This window comes from Coenobita brevimanus, chromosome 43, assembly GCF_032717465.1.
Source record: "Coenobita brevimanus isolate Jiangsu-jjx chromosome 43, ASM3271746v2, whole genome shotgun sequence".
In the NCBI taxonomy this organism is placed as follows: Eukaryota; Metazoa; Arthropoda; class Malacostraca; order Decapoda; family Coenobitidae; genus Coenobita; species Coenobita brevimanus.
Window position 1 is genome coordinate 30,644,416 of NC_136996.1, and position 24,086 is coordinate 30,668,501.

At 41.7% G+C, this 24,086-nt stretch overlaps 1 protein-coding gene across 1 annotated transcript in view; it reads right to left on the reverse strand.

Moving 5' to 3' along the window:
* The window catches only part of LOC145397868 (matrix metalloproteinase-25-like), a 102,088-nt gene that overhangs the window by 15,898 nt on the left and 62,104 nt on the right, over nucleotides 1-24,086 (reverse strand). Inside the window, exon 3 of the mRNA XM_080270901.1 lies at nucleotides 4-100. Coding sequence (XP_080127027.1) covers nucleotides 4-100 — 97 coding nt within the window. The remainder of the gene's footprint in view (nucleotides 1-3; nucleotides 101-24,086) is intronic.

The following is a 24,086-nucleotide window of genomic DNA, read 5'->3' on the forward strand; positions in this document are numbered from 1 at the left end:
TACCTCAGTGGCCATCCGGAACTCCCTCTGTACCTCCCATCGCGTCAAGTCATCTGGCCGGCCAGTCTTCTCCCGCAGTCTGGTCGGGTATGTCCGGATACTGTGGAAGAGAAGTAAAAATAGTACAGAAAGCAGGAAACTGGGTGATGTATGGCTTATGAGAAGCTGAATTACTACAGAAAGAAGAAAAATGGATGATGTATGAATTCTGAAAAACGAAATTAAATCATCCTCATCATCATCATCCTCTTCCCACCCAAATATGAGGTGAGGTCAATTCCACAAAAAAGGAAAGGGGAAGTACAAAAATGGATGAGCTAACAATGGCTTGCCAGTTTGTTCTGTAATCACTCATTTGTTCTTTTGATTATACAGACTTCAACATGCATGAATAAAGGGTGGAGATAGACCATAGGTCCTGCCCACACAGTCCCATGTCCAGATGTGGAGAACAAGGGGAGTCCCAGCCCCATCCTGGCCCCAAGCCGTGCTGACAGAGCCTGCCCCATGCCTTCCCTAATGTCTATAACTAGGACAGTCACAAAGTTTTCCAGCCAAATCGCCTTGCTGGCGTCCAACCCGCGTCATAACAGGGTACATAGTCCATCTATCTATTGCCAGACGCCATAACCCCATAAGGGGTGGCCATTTGACTTTGAGTTATTTGTTTTATAGGGAGGGGCACTAACCCTCCACCAACCCACTTGTTGACAAGTAGGGAGCACGTATGGTTTGGTTATATGGTTACCACCCAGCGTTGTAAATGGTTTCCTGGCTAACAGGAAACCATTTGGCTTGTCACTCAATGTAAAGCCACCTGGAAAGGAAAGAAAAGCAATAAGACGTGACAGGAAAGATGGGAGAAACAGGAAGAGAGGAGGGCAGGCACAGAAAAAGAATGATAAAGGCTAAGGAAGAACTAGGCAGCACTACATCACGTGAGTGGATGATGGTCGCCACCACCTACCACTGGGTACAAAGTGAGGTGTGTAAAATGCATGTACTGTGGTGCGAACAGTGGGCAGTTTTAAAAAATAAGTTTGGGAGAATATACTGGCCTACTGTCCACATTTGTGACACAACAGAGACAGGTCAGCAAATGGGGATGGTCAGAGGCTGGTTCCGAGGGCTAGTGAAACGGAGCTCCATGACCAGCTTTGCCATTCTCCTTGGTAGTACTACCCTGATCAGCTGTAAAGTTTACTTGTGTATTCTGGGCAAAATGGTAACTATTCTAATCACTCAGACATTTTCCATGCATATAATATCTACTCTGTGACCAAAATTAGTGAGAGTGGAACGGCAAGGCGAGCCATGGAGGTAGATAAAGCAGTGGAGGTTAAAATAAACACGATTTTCTTTCTATTGATGTACTGGTCACTCTTACATTTGTCCCTCACTTTTGTTTACGAATCCTAATAACAACACTAAGAATCCCTTTCCCAATGCCCAATAGTCCCCCTAAGACACATCAACAGAAGGCTGTCTCTCTGAAGCCCTTACAGAACAATGGCATTTGGGTGCTGGTAGGATTGTAGCATTCATGTCTGGTATTATGATTCAGATTATGGTATTAGTAGGAGGTGTTTTATGACATGTAGGTAGGACAATGTGAAAGAGTAGTGAGTATGATTATACTGAGTTCAAATACACATACTTGTCCCTGCTACAGCTAGGATCAAACCCACGACCACACAGTTCCTCAACTCATTGCTCTATCATTAAAATGACACACAAACGAAGACTACTGTTAGCGGTAGTTTAAAAGCTCTTGCTTAGAAAAATTGCAGTGGGTATATTGAACAGCCAGGATATCAAACATTTCGTATATCTTATGCTTATATAACATTTATGTTTTTGGATCAGTCTCTCTCTCTCTCTCTCTCTCTCTCTCTCTCTCTCTCTCTCCTGTGAGCAAATTAAACAAACTGTCTGTAGTAACAGTTTGTAGTGTAGTCCAAGTATTATAATAATTTATCTTTGCTGTAATTTTCAAATGTCCCTCCATCACTTTTTCTCTCACTTTCATTTCCCCCTCTCCAAGTTCACTTTTCTGTCATCCCATATCCTACTCTTCCCTGCCATCCACATCCTCACTATCACCGCCACTTCTCATCGTCACTGCTTCACCCTCGTCTTCATCCCACCAAGCACCTCCCTCCCCAGCACCATCCCTCACCTACCCTCTTCACTTTCTCTTCCTCCCCCACCACTTTCACTCTCCTCTCTGCCCCTACCCCTTTCTTTTCACCGTCTTTCTCTCTTCCTCCCCCACCATCTTCATATATTTGCTCCTATCCCTTTACTGTTCACACTCACCTCCGCATCTTTATTTTTTCCTGACCAACATTCATTAAATACCAACATGCATACATGCTGTTAATCCGGCGAGTTCTTTAAGCACAATTAAATTTATACATAAAAAATGCAAGGTAACTGACCATCCTACTGGCTGATACCAATTTCACTTATAAACACTAGACAAAATATTAGACTTTTTAAAAATAAAAGGCTATGATATTTACACAACCAATTATTAAAGATCAATATGCATTCAGGAATAAGAGAGGGACGACTAGAACAGTCCCGACAATACAGGAAATGCTGACACGAAAACTATGAAGGACAGAACTGTTAGAGAGAGAGAGAGAGAGAGAGAGAGAGAGAGAGAGAGTTTTTGCTCTAACTCAGCCTAAAATTGCCATCTCTCCATTTTCAATGTCGAGTTGTAACAACAGATTAACACGAATATGGCCATGACGAAGTGCGCTGGAAAGGATGTAAAGCCGCAGAACTTTCAACCGCTGGACCACGTGAAAAAGGCTGCAAAAGAACGAAAACCAGGCAGAGTAAATGCGGTGTAGTTATTAGAGACGTAACCAAGGCTTTTGAAGAGGTATGGTACCGTATATAGGGTTAATATATAAGATTCTTCTTTTAGGACGGCCTGAAATATGAGATTACTAATAACTTTTTGGGAGATACAAAGGTCAGGATCAAAACTGATTACATACAAGAGAAAACAATAGAACGTGGAGTTCAAGTTCGTTTTCATCAACTTCACATAAAGGAGAATGGAGAACCAGGACGTAAAAATATTAACGCGGACGATATCACAAACTGTTACGTACCAAGGCAAACCCAGAGGAATGACTGCAAGAAAGGTGACGATTGAAATTAAAAATAACGCTAGGTCTGAACATGTGGGGGAAAAAAAAAAAAAAAAAAGATCCCTCGTGAACTGTACGTGGAGAACTAATCGCGTACGTTGGGAAAGGCACTTTACTAGGGCAGAAAAAAACACAGGAATATTAAATCATACTATATGCAATTAGAAAAGCGAGAGATGCACTAATTTTTATGTTTTTAAAGTTACCTCAGATTCAGTAATGAACAAAGTGCCTGAATGACAGCTCCTTCCTTGCTACCACCAAATTATTTTCTTCAAACTGGAAAACTACTCATACCGGAGCGGTTGATGGAGACTAACCCCTCTCACTAAAAAAATATATATTTAAAGTTCTCTAAGTTGTATAAAACAGCAGTATAGGTGCAGACGAGAGGCAGATGTGTAACGGAAGTAGGTGATACGTGGCTGAAGGAAGGCAGATGGCTGGCAGTTTTGATTAGTCTATTTTCCCCTGACAAAGATCCCCAAATGTCTTGAAGCTTAACTGCTGGCCACGTGTAATGAGATGTAGGATCGACTTTACTCCCAAGTACGCTCATTCTTCCCTCACAACTAAGGATTATCAAACCTCATGCAAACACGACTTCATTTTCAAGTTAGTATTCAAGTGGTGAGAGTCGCCCTGTTCCGTCAACTGAAAACAGACTATAGGAGAAATCAACAACAGGAGTGCCCACCTTCCTGTAAGACGTGACATTGCCTAATATGCATATGAAAATTTAAAACTGGGTGATGGAAATAGATACTGTACTCTGACCTTTATCATGACCAGTACATATAATAACTGAAAATCCGGAGTGAACTGGGCTGGGCGTTGAAAATGTGGTATATGATTAGACAGGAAAAAAATAAATAATGAGGAGAGATGTTTATTTATGTGAAGGCAGATGGTGGTGTGATAGAGCAAGATGATGGTATGAGAGAGAGAGAGAGAGAGAGAGAGAGAGAGAGAGAGAGAGAGAGAGAGAGAGAGAGAGGTATGCAAGTGGGAAAGCAACGGAATTAGCGAATGACATGAGAGAATGGATGAAGCCTGCAAGAAGATGGATGTGACTAGGGTTGCGCGCTCTCTCTCTCTCTCTCTCTTTCTGTACGGATGGTGGAGAGAGAGAGAGAGAGAGAGAGAGAGTAGTGGTGTGGGTATTAGGAATGTAAATATTTGGCATGGGAGAGGGAAAGTGTGATGAATGAATGAAGAAGGGAGGAAGGAGACCAAAATGGGAGACTGTATGGGAGAGACTAAGCATGGGAGGCTATGGGAGACTGTATGGGAGTGTCAGTGTAAGGGAAAAACTGCGTACAGGGACTATGGAAAAGAGAAATAGGGAAAACTGTGAATGGATGTCTGTATGTGAGAAACTGTATATGTGAAACTATCGGAGACTATATATGGATGGAAGACTGTTTCATAGTGCAAGAGGGGCACTGTATGGGAAAGGGTGTGTATGGGAGAGGGTGTGTATGGGAGAGGGTGTGTATGGAAGGGTGTAGTGTATGGAAGAGGGTGTATGGGAAAAAGTGTACGGGAGAGGAAGTGTGGGAAAAAGTGTATGGGAGACGGTGTGTATGGGAAAGTGTATGTGAGAGGGTATGTATGGGAGAAAGTGTATGGCAGGCATGGTAGTGGTGTGGATCTTCAGAATGTAAATATTTGCCATGGGAGGCGAGACAGGTGCTGACTGAGTGAAGAATGAAGGAGGAAGACTAAATGGGGAATGACTCTTATAAACCCTCAATTCGCCCATCCAATCCACCACTATAGCGTTATCCTCAGCTGAATAAAATCGTCTGAGGATATGAAAAGCTAGATAGATCGAAAATATTGCTAAGTGAATGCTAGATGGTCTCCACGGCACTACAATACACTGACATGCTTCTGTGTAAATTTTTATGATAATGGACAAAAACAGTGAGAGAGAGAGAGAGAGAGAGAGAGAGAGAGAGAGAGAGAGAGAGAGAGAGAGAGAGAGAGAGAACTTTTAAGGGTGAAGGGGTCTAATTTCTGGCTACAGTGGGAGTTACATGCGCGTCTTTTAACCCTCTCATGACCGGCACAACTCTAGCATTCGATTCCAGTCAACTCCAGACGATTTTATTCGGCTCAGTGAGTCATGGGAGCCGTAGTTAAGGATGACCTCTGACCTCAAACCATTTACCTCTTCACCACGATGATATATTTGTTCCCGCTGTCACCACACGATTTATCATTATTATTATTATTATTATTTTACCTGCCATACTGTAGATCCCTTCCCTTAGTCCCAACAACAGCCCTTAAGATAGGTGAAATCTGGCATGCCGTTACCGTAGAGTTTTATGTCATAGGTCCGTACTGTACGTGGCTATGGTGATGTAACGCCTCTTAGCGATTTATTCTGTATCTTGATTTACTTATTATGTACTTTTATTTACTTTGTACCTTTATTCTGTACTTTTATTTATTCTCTACCTTTCTTCAGCACAGTACCTTTCACTTAATATCTTTTTGCATGTTACTGAAGGAAACTATGTCGATATTAAACGATGTATCATACAAGAGAATAATAAGGTGTAATATGCAAACTAAATCGCTAAGAAAGAGGTGCTACTACGCCTCCCATCCCACCTAAAATATGACCAATTATAGTGTGGATGTGTCGTGAGGAGTTTGACCAATAATAATAATAATAATAATAACAACAATAATGATAATAATAATAAGTGTATAGCAATGAGTCTGGTTTCTTAACTTACCTTGCTTTGTCTGTGCATCAAATTATCTCAAAATGCCTAACACACACACACACACGCACACACACGCACACACACGCACACACACACACACACACATAACTATTCAATTCGACTACATTTTTGCATTTGCTATCTCGATTTCTGTTCAATTTCGGATACATATTTTGTGCTGAAATTGTTAGAAATATCCTCCATTAACCTCTTCACTACAAGGCGCTTCCTTTAAGTAGAAAAAAAAACTGTAATAACACCAGAAATTACTTGAGAGAGAGAGAGAGAGAGAGAGAGAGAGAGAGAGAGAGAGAGTCATCGAAGAGAAGAGCCGACGCCACTATCAGGAAATATGGTGTGTGATTGCCGTAGAGTTTTGCTCCCCGCTGGAGGGGAGACTATACTCCTTTTACTCTAACCTGGCTTAAAATTGCAATCTCTCCATCTTGAATGCTGAACTGTAACTATAGATTAACTCTAATATATGATGCTAGTCACGAAGAAGTGTTACGGAAAGGATGTTGAGCCACAAGTCTTTTCCTGTCTATGTGTAACGTGAGAGTGTAGTAGTGTGCTCTGTTATTACTCTTATTATCGTATTACGTCTGAGGTGATCTGGTTGCCTTTCTTCTTTCTGGGCTTTCCGTATTATGAGAGAGAGAGAGAGAGAGAGAGAGAGAGAGAGAAACTAACTGTTGTAACAATCTCTTCCCCTAAATTACCGTCTATTGCACCTACAATCTTGCGCTGTTTTCTATACAAAAGATTTAGCCACGAAAACTTTGCTATCCGTCTCAGTTTTCACCTCCCCCTCCCTCTCTCCCCCACCACACAGAGGCTGACTGTATCATTGTTTCAAAAAAAGCTATTAGTTACAGCCCGGGTGCGTGCGTGGGTCGTGACGTCATCGGGGAGGAGGGCTGTGATTGGCGGAGCTGTGTGCGTGTGTTTACCCAGGCGCCATCTTTGCCCACCCTCATCTTTTTAGCATTTACTTCATCTTTTTATGGTCTGACGCATTCTGGATGATAATAGCGGTGTGATTTAGACCTTGGATATGATAAACAATAAAACTTCTCATTATATATAAAGTCATTGCGTAATACTCATCAAAACTGCCGGAGATATGTGTGTATTTACTTAGACGCCATCTTTGCTCACCTCCTTTGCTCACTAATTTTTTTTAGTCAGACGGCATTCAATCCGATAAGAGTGGATTGATTTAGACTTTCAGCATAATAAACAGTAATATACTTGGCAGATGCAGGGCCGTATCTAGGTGGCATTGGGGTCTTCGTAACGTCTCTTCCTTGGCGATTTTGTTTGCATATTACTTTTTTTTTTTTTTTTTACCCTTTTCCATGTTAATGATGAAAGATGTGTCGGTGCTAAAAATACATTAATAACACAAAAGACAACATCAGCGTAAAACTGGGGAAAATAAATCGCCAAGACAATGATGCTACGATGCCTACAATGCCACCAAGTCCGAATTCTCGTCAGTAAAGGAAGTTCCCTAACACCTTTCCTTATGTGATTCATTTTGTTTATTACATCTCACTGTCCTCTTCTGTTAAATAAATTCTTCCAAAATCGCTATATTCTGCACAAGCAGCGTACAAAGGATATTAACCAGCCACAACCAAAAATAAATAATTAAGAAGAAGGTATTAGGAAGCTTCCTTAACTGACGAGATGAGACACAGAATTCGGCTAGGTAACAATATTCACCAAAATACCCTTTCTTAAACCGTTTCCGCTTCCTTGTAATCATATCCTATACTCTTTTCACTATAATTTGGCCTGAATTTGCCATCTCTCTGTCTTAATCTCTAAGCTGGAAAGAGATATTAACACCAGAATACGGCGCTAGTCACGAAGAAGTGCTGTGGAAAAGATGAAGAGCCGTAGTACTGTCTTCCGCCACTGAACTACCGAAAATAAGTGGCAAAAGGACGACAATCTCCCGCCAAGAAAAGGTAAACAAACTATAAATTATTTTACTATTTTTCGTTTTTCAAATTATTCAAAGGCGTTAGTTAAATATTTAATAAACAGAATAAATAGCAGACGGGCATTTGTTACGCTGTTTGTTCGTTAATGGAAGTTGCTTTAAATGTCAAGTGGGTACGTGCCTCATAATTTTTAAAACTAACTGGAGATGAAATTTTGTATGATTACTCTCTCTCTCTCTCTCTCTCTCTCTCTCTCTCTCTCTCTCTCTCTCTCTCGGATAAGCTTAGTTAAAGTTCTTTGTGTAAGTCAGAAAAAAGGATATTATATCCCTTGGGACAAATAGGCTGTTGAGAGAGAGAGAAAGTGTGTGTGTGTGTGTGTGTGTGTGTGTGTGTGTGTGTGTGTGTGTGTGTGTGTGTGTGTGTGTGTGTGTGTTTACCCTATCACTGCTATTCTCCATTCTAGTTAACCCTACCAAAACTCTCTCTCTCCCTCTCTCTCTCTATCAATCTATCTATCTATCTATCTCCGCTACCATTCTTTACCATAACCACCATGACCCACCATAACAGCCCTATTCCACCCACCCACCCTTCCATCTAAGTATTCTCGTCCACTTGAGACCCTTCCTAACACATCTTCTTATGCGATTTATTCTATCATCCCAGACGCTTTTATTCATATCTTGAGAGGCTTTGAGAAATGAAGTTAAAATACGTCCTCGAGGTGAAGTGATCAACCCTTTCAACACAACGACGTTCATTTTGGTTTATTTTTTGACAAGTTCTCTCGTCGGTTATGGACGCTCCCTAACACCTTTTCCTAACCGATTTATTTTGCTTATTACATCTTACTGTCCTAGTCTGGTAAACAAATCCTTCCTAACATTGCCATACTCTGCACAAAATAACGTACAAAAGAATATTAACCAGACGTACCCCAAAATTAAATCGCTACGGAAGATGCACTAGGGAGCCTCCTCACCCCACAAGAATAAGGGCCTTGATCTCTAGACGATTTTATTCAGTTTATGGGATTTTTTTTACCTGGAGGGGTTGGATGTAGCCCTCAATCCCTCCAGTCCCATGATACACTTTTATATACTCCTTTTACTGTAACTTGGCCTTAAATTGCTCTCTCTCCATCTTGAATGCAGAGTTATAACAACAGATTAACACTAGAATGCGATGCTAGTCAGGAAGAAGTGCTATGCAAAGGATGTTGAGTCATTGCATTGTGTTTTTCTGCCATTACGCTCTGTGAAATAGCTGCAAAAGGACGAAAATCTGGGCCAAGTTAGAGTGAAACGGGTATAGTCTAGTTTGCTACCACCAGATGATTTTTTTCAGCTTGGGATGGATTTTTTTAAACTGAGGGATTAGACAGCCTTCATTAACCCTACACTAACATGGGACTCTGCTGAATAAAATGTAATAAAACATCTTCAAATTCACTTAAAATACGTCTCCATATTCACTTTAAATGTCACCGCATTCACATTAAAACTCGTCCCTCTGTCTTACGAATAATTTCCAGGGGTAGTAGTAGTAGTTGTAGTCCGGGTTCATCTGAAACGTGAACCCTGTGGACTGAAGGCTGCAGCTGCCCCTCATCATGCAGTTCATTATCTTCCTTTCAGAGGATAGGGAGGCTTGAGGGATGTTTGTATAACCGCGCAGAGTAGTAGTTCAGTTATATCAGTGCCACCACGTGAAGGGATCTGGTAGCCTTCCCCTCCTTCCCATATATATACAGGGTGGTCCATATACAGGGTAGTTCATATATAACACTCCTCTTCCACTCCGCCGGGCAATTTCTTGTGTGCTCTAGGGACGGCTCGGTCAGCGTTGTCAATGTCCACCCTGCATCATTAAACCATTTACTACTCCCACTGCCACACTCATGCCTACACCAGCAGACTGAGCCCTCTCTGAAACACATCAAATACCTCCAGGTTGTTTGGTAGCTGGGTGATATTTACGGACCATCCTGTGTACCTCTTCTGCACCAGCTTTTTTTACTTCCCTGAGCGATCTCTTCATAATTATTTTAAGCCATGTTTACCAACCAATTACGTAAGTTATGATTTTACATCCTACCTAACTGGCAATATTAACTTGATAAGGCATCCTGCTAATCTTCCTATGTTGACAAGGGAAACTTAATATACGTGCAGACGTATTTGTTGCGTTTTAAAATACTTGTTATACTTGTGTGTGTGTGTGTGTGTGTGTGTGTGTGTGTGTGTGTGTGTGTGTGTGTGTGTGTGTGTGTGTGTGCGTGCGTGTGTAGACAGATGGATAGATAGACAGACAGAATTCTTGTTATACTTGTGTGTATATATATGTGTAGATGTATGCATGCATGTATGTATGTATATATGCATGTATGTATGTACTGGTATGCATATTCATGTGTATATGTGTATGTGGACATATGTATGCAATGCATATGTACAGAAGTTTTTTTTTTATGCGAGGAAGAAGGAACCAAAGGCTAGGAGACCGCAAAAGAATTCCTTCCAAGAAAAAAAAAAATACAAAAGAGAGCCAAATTCAAGATCCGTTCATTTCGAGATGCCTGGAAACACTGTGTTTGAAAGACTGGAGATCATAGGAAGTTGGAAATACGGACAGAGGGAGACAGTTCCAGAGCTGACCTGTTGCAGAAATGAAGGACTGGGGGTAACGGTTAACTCTTGCATTAGAGAACTGGACAGAAAGGGGATGAGAGTAGTAGTAGTTTACTGACAAATATGCACTAGAGGTTATCATATACATATTCCAAGCACTATATACAAACTTAGAAGTTATTTATATATACGTGCGTGTGTCTCTGTATCTATATACATGCGTGTGTACGCAGCCTATGAGCATATATTTCTAACATACTCTTGCATAAAAATTAACGTGCTATGTAAATTTTTCTTCTGCATTTATTTACTTTCTTAAAGTAGTACTGTTACTGTGTCAGTAACTGTTTTCAGTATGATCATTTTAACCCCAAGTATGTGTCACTGTATCCCTTTGCTCTAATGCACCCTTTCAGTTTAGCCTTCAGCGACAACGTTCCGTAAACTGTTGGCCTTTGAACTGAATGCTAAAAAATCTAAATAAAAAATAAATGTTTGTATCAAAGCCCCGTATTTTTCCATCCTTAATTAACACTCCTTTTAAAATAGAGGTTATAAAAAAATTAATACTGGGATGTACCTTTATTTTCAGAAATCTTTAAAAAAAAAAAAAAATGCCGCCAACTAAGCATGGGCCGAAACTACAATGGATGTTCCGGCCCAACGCCCCTTGTCAGCAGCTGCACAAATAACTCGGTATTAAAACAATGATGAGATTAAGGACGCTTGGAGTGACGTGTGTGCCACCCACACTACATAAACATCCGTGAGAAACAAGACACACTACCCACACCTATGTGTATCATCATCATCCCTACAACCACCATCACCATCATCGCTGTCTTCACTGTCATCATCCAGGCCTCTTTTCCCACCTAGGGATAGCCACACGTAAGTAAAATCACCACCACCACCACCACCACCACCATCATCATCATCATCATCATCAACCAGACTTCTTTTCCCTCCTTAGCATACACACACGAAAATAAATCATCATCATCATCATCATCATCATCATCATCATCACCACCACCACCACCACCACCATCGGCATCCAGACCTCTTTTCCCACCTAAGGATGGGATGAGGATGAAATATACTGTATAATGCATAATAAAACGAAGGAAATATGAGACGAAAATAATACCGAATGGAAACAAATGAAAAATGAAGATACCACAAAAATGAGATGAACGTAGAATAATAATGAAAAAACAAAACAAAATATGAGAATAATATACTACATTGCACACGAAGCAAAACTGAACAAAAGATACAACAACCGAACTATAGGATACCAAATACAGTACTAGGGCAACAAAGAATATCTAAGAATATAATTATGTAAAAGTAATCTGACATAAAACCTTGAGGCTATGTAACAATAATAACAGAAAAAATAGTAAACACGTCACCCAAAGATTCTTAACGTTTTCCCCAACAATTTTCCCGCCATAATTCTCACAACCCCTCACAAAACCTACGCCTGAATTCACAAAAATGCCGTCAATTTTCAATCGTAATGAAGTTTTGTCTCTGCATGAAGGACAAGGAAGGGAAAGTGCAGTGTCTTCCAATGTTTCTCTTGTTCTTTCTGCAAAACGAAACCTGAATTACGAGGGGAAATAGGTCGTGGGAAGTGACGTGGGTTTGTCTGTAAATCTGGGTTCTGGTAAATATGTCACCGTAACCTCCTTAACGTTCCCTCGCCCCGTTTTTCCTGCCATGTTTTCTCACACCACCCCAGATATCCTGTTCTCGACTCTCACTGTCTTGGTAAATTTCGTAACACCTCTTCTTCAGCGATTTACGTAATATAATTCCGTTTGTTGTTATTGTTTGGCCCCGGGTTCAGCAGGGACGTAAACTCAGTGGCCTTCATGCTTAAGCTGTCCTTTCTGCAGACTTCCATCCTCCTTGCAGGAGATACAGAAGTAGTTGAGGGACATTTGCATATTTAGGCAGTTGACCCGCCTGAATACATCGGTGCCACCACATGAAGGCGTCCCTCTCCAACACCACAATACCCCTTTATATCCTGATGCAAACTCTGTCCATACTAACGAGATATCATAAACATGAGACACGATATGAAAGTGTAATATGCAAAGTAAATCGCTAAGGGAAAAGTGGTGGGAAGCCTGCAATGCCAACTACACTGTCTCCTCGGCCACACCCTCCCCCCGCCGCCAGACAGACCCCAGCATGCTTCTCTCATCATCTTGTAAAACGGAGAGCAACGCACCCTACCCTACGACCTTCAAGTGGTAGAGTATTTAATTCATTTTGCTGGAGGCGGCTTACAGGGAATTAGAAAGAGCTGAATAATTTGTACAGTATGGAAGACAAAGTTCAAGCCATTACAAAGTATGAAAAAGTCTATATATGAATGAATGAATCAATAAATAACTTAGGACCTTCCCAGCGTTATTTTGGAGTGTCACCTTCGGAGGTTCACAATAGTTCATTCATTTCACCATCAGTGGTTTGAAGGAAATTTCACACACATGAACAATACTAAATGACACATAAACCCTTGGGTATTATAGAGTCTGGATATGATAGAAAACACACACACACACACACACACACACACACACACACACACACACACTCCCCTATGACCTTGCAAATGTCACAGTATTTAATTCATTTTACCCTTCGTTGTTTCGTGCTGCAGAGAGATGCCTTCACGTGGTGGTACCAATATAAACGAGTAGTTCCTCTGCCTGGTTATACGAAACATCTCAGTTCCCTCCCTATCCCCAAAAAGGTGGGTGGTGGACTGAAAGATGAGGACCACTTCAGCCAGCAGTCCACCGGGTTCACGTCCACATGAACCTAGGGTCGTTGCAACATACCCTAAGCGGTTTAGTGTATTACAGATACATAGATAACATAAAATGATACAAAAAAAATAAGATCTTGGATATTTAGGTTAATATAAAATGGAGATATCGTAAATTCAACAAACTGTGTCATTATTTATAGTCTTGTTCATTGTTGTCAAATATATTGCATATTCTGAACATTATGAATACTGAAGGCACACAAATTAACTTTAGGAACACCAGTTTATACAATTATTATTATTATTAGTAGTAGTAGTAGTAGTAGTAGTAGTACCATTATTATTATTTAGACGAAGCTCAGAATTACACTATACTCTTCACTTTAACATGGCCTAAAATTGTCATCTCTCCATCCTTAATACTTAGCTGTAACATATGATTAATACTAGAATATAGTGCCAGTCACGAAGAAGTCACGGAAAGGATGCAAAGCCGCAGCATTTATTTTTTTGCCACTGAGTTGCGTGAAAAGCCACAAAAGGACAAAACTCTGGGCCAAGTTAAGGTGAAAGAACTACAGTACAGACATTCGAACAGGTGGATGGGTTCAGTACTAAGCCGAAGTCGAGGTCGTGGGTAGGGATCGAGACGGGGTGGTGACGCACTGCCACACAGACGCTGCTTGTTACTCGTAGAAGGGAGGTGGGGGTTGGGGGGAGGGCTGCCTACACTCCTACCATCTCCCCCCCCTCTCTCTCTCTCTCTCTCGACTTTTTTGCAACTGCGTATTTTTTGTAAGGGTGCCTGTTCGTTTGTCTGTACTCTCTCTCTCTCTCTCTCTCTCTCTCTCTCTCTCTCTCTCTCTCTCTCTCTCTCTCTCTCTCTCTCTCTCTCTCTCTCTCTCTCTCTCACGTCACTCAGATATGGAAACTTGAGGAGGAAATATGAGGAGTGTACTTGTGTTTCCTTCGCTAAGACTGGTGAGAGAGAGAGAGAGAGAGAGAGAGAGAAGCAGTGAGTCACCAGTAACCTACATATGAAGAACAAGGCGCCCTCTCCCTCTCTCCCCTCCTCTCCCTCTCTCACATTCCATCTTAAGATCCTGTCCTATTATCATTTTTACTGCTATTAACTTCATCTTACTACTATTACTACTACTTTACCTATTATTATTATTATTATTATTATTATTATTATTATTATTATTACTCTTGCTTAGTTATGTTGGTTTTAGTACCTTTGCAACCTTACATTACTGTTATTATTATTATTATTATTTCAAATGCTCTCACTTTTCATTAGGGTGCCTTCACTATTATCAAAAACACCACCATTACTTCTTCCACTCTATGCATGATGATGATGATTAAAAACTGGAAGTTTTTTTTTTTTTTTACCAACTCACAGTATCATGCAGCCAGTTACCATATCCATCATCAAACATTAAACTATTACTACTGATATAAAATTCTCTGTTGTGGAATGATGGCAGGCAAGAGACGGCAGTGGCACGGTGATGGTGGCAGATGGAACGGGATGGTGGCAGCAGATGAGATGGCACTGTTGACGCGATGGCACTGGCAGGGCACAAGAGACGGTGATGGCATTTTAGTGGCAGATGCGATGGCACGGAGAATATGGGAGTGGGAGGGCTGGGATGGACGAGGGGTGGCAGATCAAGTGGCAGACAAAGATACGGTGATGGCACAGTGATGGCAGAGTGGCGGCGGAGACGGCAGAGTGGCGGCGACGGGTGTGGCATAAAGGCGGCATGGCGTGGTGTAGTGTGGAGTGGTGTGGCCGGCGTGTGGTGCGGTTGGGGCAAGGCGATCACTCACTCAAGGAGGTTGTGATGGAGGGACAGCACATCACATCCAAGTTGAGTGAGTGACCCCCATTGCCCTTACTCGCTTCATCACCCATCATCTCACCTCTGATGGCTGGATCCCCTCGTTGGTCATGATTCGCTGCCTGGATTAAAGATGACCCAGCTTGACCTCATCTCTCACTTCACCAGTCATATCTCACCTCTCGTGGTTGAATTGAGACCGACCTGTTTCGGCCTTAACTATCTCACTTCATCACCTCTTATGACCAGATGAATGGATGTAGTTGTGGAAGGAGAATTGGAGGGATGAGGTAGGGTGGTGCAAGGATGGGTAACGATGGGAGAGGACAATCAAAAAGGGAGGAAAGGGAGATAACAATGTACAAAGTGGCATGCAGTATGGAATAGTAAAACAACGGGTATGTGTAGCAGCGAGAGGTGGTAATGCAGTGAGGTGGGTTAGGAGCAGCAAAAGGGAGGAAAACTATGGTAGGGAGGAGCGTAGCACTGGAGGGAAGGGTGAGGGTGTGCAAGAGGTACGGTGGTTTAGGAAGTGCAGTGGGGTGGGTAGGGGTGATGAGTGAAGTAGGGTGCTTGTTTAGGGTACTGGGTAGTTTCCTCTCTCTCTCTCTCTCTCTCTCTCTCTCTCTCTCTCTCTCTCTCTCTCTCTCTCTCTCTCTCACACACACACACACACACACACACACACAACATTCAAGCACTATATTCAGTGGACACAGTGAAGCTTCTTATGATCGTGATGCATCTTAAATCAAGCTAACCTTCCCACCACCTCCAGACAACACACACACACACACACACACACACACACACACACACACACACACACACACACACGCACACACGCACACACACACACACACACCAGTCCGTTCTAGACCTTGGCGGCTTTCATATCTATAAATCTCACCCAACAACTCCTGACTAACAAAATCCAAGATATACTAAATACTCTTTCTTTTGTCTCCCTTAACAAAGCCCAAGAAATCGAATCACCACTACAACAGTGCTGGGCTAGTAGAATCCTGAATAGTCTAGCCCAACAAAGCCAGACCAGCAGAATCACCCACTAGCATCACCTAACGTCAAGCTAACCGAATCCTCACTAGCCGAATCCTCACATGCTTGGTCCAGTTTCCAAGCATGGGAGGAATAGTAGTCACATGGCCATTCTCTCTCTCTCTCTCTCTCTCTCTCTCTCTCTCTCTCATACAAGGGCGTCACACACAGTGCCGGCGCCGCGTTGATAGAAGCCAAGCTGAGAAACTATTTGCCCAAGTGATAAGACCTTCCGCTACTCTATCTCCGCAAATGGCACCCCTCAGTCAGCAAAACCAACATGGCCGCTCTTGTGATCCGGGACCTTTACGAGTAAGGGGGCGGGCAGAATGAATTTGGCGGGAAACGGGCGTATTTAGGAGGCATACAGACTTTTTTCCCCCATACTTGGCCTTTTCTGCCAAGCGCGCCACCACCCGTGGGAGAAAACGGCTCTGTGACGTCACATCCGGAGGGGGAGATTGGATGAAGTGCTGGTTATACATAGATGCCAAGTTCTTTTCGCTTCCCCTCTTTTCTCTCTCTCTCTCTATTCTCGCCCTAAAGTTCGCTGACACAGATGCCTATTATGCAAAAGGGAGTTCGTATTGTAAAATTAAATTACTAAAAAAGACACGAAACACGAAAATCATTATTTTCTTTGTTCATTCTCTCGCAAACAGCCTACCGGGTCGAGGGTCTATAGCATATTATTTTCAAAATCGGTCGTATACAAAGTTGCTAAAAAGTTACAAAAATAAGGAAATCCTGCTCTCCTCCTGTTTATCTCTCTCGCTAACCTTTTTCTCACAAACAGCCCACCAGGTCGCAGGTCCCGGGTCTGAAATGTGGTGCGCGGCTTTGTTTACATGATGACGTCACGCCTTCCCAGTGTTAGGTTGCTCAGGGCCGGGTGGAGGGAAGCTGAGCGCGCCTGCCTCTCCTCCGCGATCTTATACTGCTTCTCATCACTATAGTTCGTTCACTTTACCTTGGCGAATTCATCACTTTGCAGTTTATTTCCCGTAGCTAACTGACATAATAAAACAATACGACACTACTTCCTTTCCATAACACTTCGCGATTAGCACACATTTGCTCCCCTTAACTTAGCAATTCGTAATTTTGCAACGTATTTCCCGTAGCTCAATGAATAAATAGGACAATACTACGACTACATTTTCCCGTCACAATTTAGCGTGACTACTAAATATTATTCTACCAATCACTTGTCAGATCATTCTGACAGACTCAGACAATACCAACACTCAACTACCACTATATGCTAATGTCAATCTCTGGTTCCATTAGAGAGTTCAAGCTGGAGAGGGAAATTTTAGATCAAGCTGAAATGGACAGACTTTAGTAAAAGTTTCGTATGCATTGTCAGCTACCTGCTCCAATAAGATAAAGCTGTCTATGGTTTCTTCTTGATTATGTCAGATGATTTTATTGAGCTCAGGAGAGACCTCTTGTAGTGAAGGAGTTACTGATGGCCAAATACAACCCCTCCAATTTAAAAAGCCTCTCCTCAACGGAATACAATCGTTTGAAGACCAATTGTAAAGCGGAAATGGCGTCCTCAGACTGAAGGGGTTAGGGACTGAATCCTATGGCAGGTAAGAACGCTATCGTATACCTTTCCTCCAAGCCCTTATACTGCTTCCCTTCACAACGGTGGTCAATGTTACGTCTCCTATGCCGGGTAAGTAGCTCTCCCATTAAATCCAAAGCCTGGTACTACGATAACCATTTTTTCATCAGCTTTTCTTGCAACCACCTGAAACAGAAGCTTCATAAACTCCCTCACTACAAAAAAAAATCCTCCTAAGCAAAATAATAAACGTCTGGAGGTAGCAAAAATCAACTTAAAAATGTGATCAAACTAACAGAGCTACACCCTATGCCTCCCACGTACTATATACTGGATCGATTAAATTACGTCCTGAAGGTATGCTGTCCACCCCTATATAGCCAGATGCCTTAAACCAAGAGGACGTAAACAACTAATTGCCCCCACGTCACCTTGTCGACCCAATTCATTACGATAAAAAATGAAGCAATAAAAAAAATAATAACTTTCAAAATTCATCAGATGCTTTTAGACGTCCCGGAGAAACCCATCGCCAGAAAAGGAATATGAAAAAAAAAATGGTTTAAAAGAAGCAGGATAAACGTTTTTGGCTATCTTGATGAACGTTTTTGTCCGACACTTAACCCCTTTCAGCCCCATGACGTCTCCTGTAATGCTCTTCTAAGGTGAGTAAAATCATAAGGAGGCAGAACGAATGAAATACAAAACACGTCACTATATTTCAAATAGTTCTGACGCCCCGTACACACACACACACACACACACACACACACACACACACACACACACACACAGCCATTAAAACAGAGCACACACAATTACTTACCCATACAAAACAAAACACACACCTCTCCACTTCCCTTAAAAAAAAAAAAACGCACACACACACACACAGCTACCCACCCATATAAAAACAGAGCACACACACACACACACACACACACACACACCGAGCCACCCTATCATCATCATCATCATCACACTGTCCTCTGTCGCAACACCATCACCTCTTCAGCCAATCATTTACTTAACCACTACACTCAGATGGCCTATTTCTTTTTATTCAAGCTACTTTTAGAGATATTTACTCAATTTTCGAGAGATTTTTCGAATTGTTGGACCCTGATATAGCCTCCACTAACCCCTTAACAAATCTCTGGTGTCATTAAATCGTCTGAGGGTAGCAAGAAATAAATTATAAAAAATCACCACACTGAAGAAGTTAACCGATGCAATACTTTCTCTTTCTTTCTCTCTCTCTCTCTCTCTCTCTCTCTCTCTCTCTCTCTCTGATGGAGCTTAGAAGAAACTTGTTGAACGAGATCAATTAGGAACAGCTTTGACTCCTTCATTACTTGGAGGATTTTCCAAGCTGAATAAAATCGCCTTTCAGTAAAAACCGAACTAATGTTGTAACTATGAAAAGCAAAATAAATGAAATAATAATGGAAATAATGACAAACATTCTCTACAAGTAAGAAAATAATTACGCTTAATAATACACACCACACACTTTAGAAAATAATAATGAAAATAAATGACTAATATATTCAAACTGCTGTAAGTAAATGCAATATTACTACGGTACATATATAATTCAGACGATGACATAGGTATCAGAAAAAATTACGTGAAATCATCTCAAACTGACAACATGACATCAACATGAAGGACGCATGAATAAAAATGGTGAGAAATTTAATTAATATATTGAAAGTGCAATAGGTAAAACACATTACTCAGATTATGACGTCTAAATATTAACAATAATATGTGAAATAACCCCAAACTGACAAGATGGCGTGAACATTATGGGTTGGGGAGTAATGTTAGTGTGAAATTAATTTACTGAAACAGAAGTGAATGAACACTATTCCTACTACCGCTGCTACTATTACAACAACAACAACAACTACTACTACTACTACTACTATATTACTACTACTACTACTACTACTACTAATAATAATAATAATAATAATAATGTGAAATCAACTGAAACAACAGTGAGTTAATTTTAAAGTAATCTGTACGTCTAAATAAAACTCAAGAAAAAAAAAAGAAAAGAAAATAAAGAAAGATAAAGAAAAAGAAATAATTGGTGCCAGGGCAAGAGGAATGTTGATGGAGTGTGAAATTTTGTTAATATATCTGAAAAGCAGTAAAAACAAAACATGTATTACATAAATTATTTCGTCTATATCATAATGAGGTAAAAACAGCGGTGGAATTTGGATTGATATATTCAAGCAAAGCGTATTATTATTATTATTATTATTATTATTATTATTATCCGCAGCATCACTATCATCACATCTACCGCTACTACTACTACTATTATTACTATTACTACTACTACTACTACTACTACTACTACTATTCCATGCAAATGAAGTAAAAATAAGTGAAATCCATCCGAATGTGGCAAGATGGCGCCAGGAAGGTTTTGGGAATATTGATAAAGTGTAAAATTGTGGCAGAGTGATGACAAAAGAAGGACGGGATGCGGGTGGCGCCAGAGGACACACGGAGCACTTGTCTTGCCCTCCTTAGTGGTCAGTGGTAGGAGTCTGTCTGTGGCTGCCTCTCTCTCTCTCTCTCTCGTGTATAGTCTCTGTTTCTTGTGTCCGGTGTCTTCCTCTCTAATCCTTCTCTCTCGTTCACTACACTGTTGCCTTGCCCTCCCCACCCCTCCTCTCTCTCTCTCTCTCTCTCTCTCTCTCTCTCTCTCTCTCTCTCTTTCCCCGCCTAATCTCGCTGTCTCTCGTTACCACCTCGCTCTTCTACATTCTTACGCCTAATTTCGTTGTCTGGTGTCACCGCCTCTCTGTCTCTAGGGAGTCATTCTCGCTGGATTGGGAATTGCGTAAGAATGAGAGAGAGAGAGAGAGAGAGAGAGAGAGTACAATAACCAGTCTGAGTATGAAAACAAATACTGTAATTAAGAAAGGAGAAAACTGTAAGGTTGGAATTTGAGAAAGGAACTAATTTATGAAAACAATGAAGAAAGGAATATTGCAAGAAAGATTGGAATAAATATGGGAAGAATAAAAGGACACAACGATGTATGTATGGACGCAGGCAACAGAAGTATGAAGGAGAGATCTAAGAAAATGTAAGAATGAATGAAGAAGAACAAAGCAAGTACGTAACAAGAGAACAGTTAGTGTGAAGTGAGAAGTACAAGCATGAACGGAACCAACTGATCAAGTATGAAAAAAAAGATGAGTAAGAAAAAAAGTTCAAGTATGAAAGGAAAGACGTGAACAGAACAAGTATGAAGGAAAAGAACGAGTGAGAAGAACATGTATCAAACGAGAGAATATTTAGCATGGAAGGACAAAAAAAAAAAATGCAAGTGTGAACTGCTGAAAGTAGAATGAAAGACGAGTCAAAGGAGAGAACAAGTGAACACAGCAAGTATCAAAGCCCAGCACAGCATGAAAGAAATGATGAAAAATGCAAGAGTGAACGAGGCTAACAAAGCAAGACTGAAAGGCGAGACTGCTGAACACCAAGCATGAGCAGGAACAAGGACGACATAACGTGTCAACAGAGCAAACAATGAAGGCTTGTTAATAAATCACCACCTCACCCGCCACTCACTATCTCACACAGCTCCTCCGCGTCTAAAACACACACGATTACAAGGTCCTTTATGTGAGACTTCCTTTATATGCCTAACTGCTCTGTGAAACGCAAATTAATCTCATCCTCACTCAACACTCGCTATCTCACATCACCTCCGGGTCTAAAGCACACACGATTACAAGGCCCTTTATGTAAGACTTCCTTTATATCTCTTATTGCTCCATGAAACGCAAATTAATCTCATCGTCACTCAACACTTATTATCTCCTGCCATTCTAAAAACTACAATGCCCTTCTTAAAGACTGCTCTTACATCTTTCACTATACTCTTTTCACACTGACTGGCCCAGATTTTCGTCCTTTTGCAGCTTATTTCACGTAGCTCAGTGGTAAAATAATACAGTACTACAGCTCTAAATCCTATCCATGGCACTGCATCATATTCTAGTGTTACTCTCTTCTTCTTCTTACAATTCTGTACTGAAGGTGGATTGAGGATAATTTTAGGCCAGGTTAGAGTAAAAAAATGGCAAAGTCAACGAAACGCAATCTTAAAAAGACACTTCCTCATTCCACGCTCACCATCTCACATCTGCCAGTCTAAGGAACACAATATTACAAGGTCCTTCGATATGTACCTTCCCTTACACCTCTCATTAGTCTTAGAAACGTGAATTTTAATGTAAATATTAAGCATAGGCATTTACTGGCCCTCAAATGACCAGTGCACTCATATTTCCAGTTATCTACGAAAAGGTAGTGTAAATATAACAAAATAGCACAAAAAAAAAGAAAATAATAATAATAATGATAATAATACCAATAATAGTAGAAGTAGAAGTAGTAGTAGTAGTTGTAGTAGTAATAGCAGTAGTAGTAGTAGTTGTAGTAGTAATAGCAGTAGTAGTAATAGTTGTAGTAGTAGTATAATGTCACTACGTTGTACCCAGACAAAAGGCAAATCATACGCAAATAATGAAAACACAAACAGACCTTGATGACTCTGGAAAATGCTATATCACAGAATCAAGTAAAAGAAACGAAAACAAAACTGACGGACTATGATAAACGATCGGCCATAACATCAAATAAGGGAAACAATCTTTTTTTTGTTTTTCTCTAATGCAAGGAAGAAGGAACCAAAGCCCAAGATTAGAAGAACGATAAAAAATACTGATTAAATAAAGGTCATGTGAGGAAATGCAATCTAGACGCGTTATATTAGACGGAAGGGTTAATCTTAAAGCCGGTTATTAAGAAAAAAAAGTAGGGTGTGGTAATGAAGAGAGAGAAAAAAGCGCGGTGTAGTGCACTATACTCGGCTATGAAAAATCAGGATCTGTGTGAACGCTAAAAATACTGAATTAGGAAACTTCAGTCTGGGTTCCTTGTATTACTATGAAGATTTAAACAAGAAACCGGTTATGCATAAAAAACACACACACACACACACACATGGAAAGTGGTGTGTGGTGGTGGAAGGCGAGGAGGCGGGAGGGCTGACCATATAAAGCCTCTGCCCGCCACTTGAACCAATCCATCACTGGCCGCGGATCAGATGCACAAACACACTTAAGACCATAGCCCTCCCGTAACTAAGACGGATTTTACAGGTGCAACGAGGAACAAGGCGAGACTCTGCACTCTCTTTTCTCCTGTCCTAACTGCAAAACAAAATCAATCGTGGAACAGGAAAGGACATCAAGTTAGTGACCATCTGCAGAACCTGTTATGATTATATCCTTTGCCTCAGATCTGAAACTAAAAAACATGGGGGAATACTGCACTTTTTTCCTGATCTACCTGTTACATAAATCAAATTATAACAAGGATATGAGAGTAAGTTAGCACCAGCAATAGTTCTTACGATTAATTCCCAGTCAGTACTAAGACCTCACCGCACAAGGGGAACCAAAAACAAGGGAACATCAAGCACTCTCCTGTCTCTATATCTTCCCGCATAAACAAGCTTGGGTTACGTACGAGGAACTGACTCCAAGTAACACTCAGCCCTGGACCCTCTCACCTATACAGCAGTCACCAGCAGGAGAGCACCGCCCCAGACCCCACTCACCACCTTCGCTACCCACGCCCTCCGCATCCACCACCCGTCCTAGTTTTCGCGTCGAGGTAGTGAGGGAAGCAGACCAGCAGGAGCACAACGCCTTCACTCACCACGTCCTCCATAAGCACAATCCGACCTGTCCTTGGTTACGCGGAAGACTGAAGGCGCGAGGAGGCGTAGGGAAGGCACAAGCACCAGCAGGAGTTTGTCTTTGTCTTCGTCATCACTCTCACTCACCACGCCCTCCACATCCACGACCCCTCTAGCTCAGTGTCCGTCGGGGCCCTGAGTCGATGTGGCAGAAGATTGAGGGCGCGAGGCAAAGTAAATGGGGTCAACAGATGCACGCACCCCTCACCATGCACACACACCCTCTCACCACGCCCCGTGAGACGCTCTGTCCTTAGTGTCCGTGGGTGCGTGAGCGAGTGAGAAGAGAAGTAAGGAGACCAGCGCAACGTATCCCTCGCCATGTCCTTGCGTCCGTGGGTGATGGTGGTGTGTGATGTGGCGGGAGAGTGAGCGAGTGAGAGAGTAAGTGCGCGAGGAGAGGAGAGGAGAGAGGCAGACCGCAGCCCAACCCTCCGTAACCCAGACTCGCCACCCCGCCACCACCCTGCCTGTCAACTCAACGCCACTCCCCGCTCTCCCA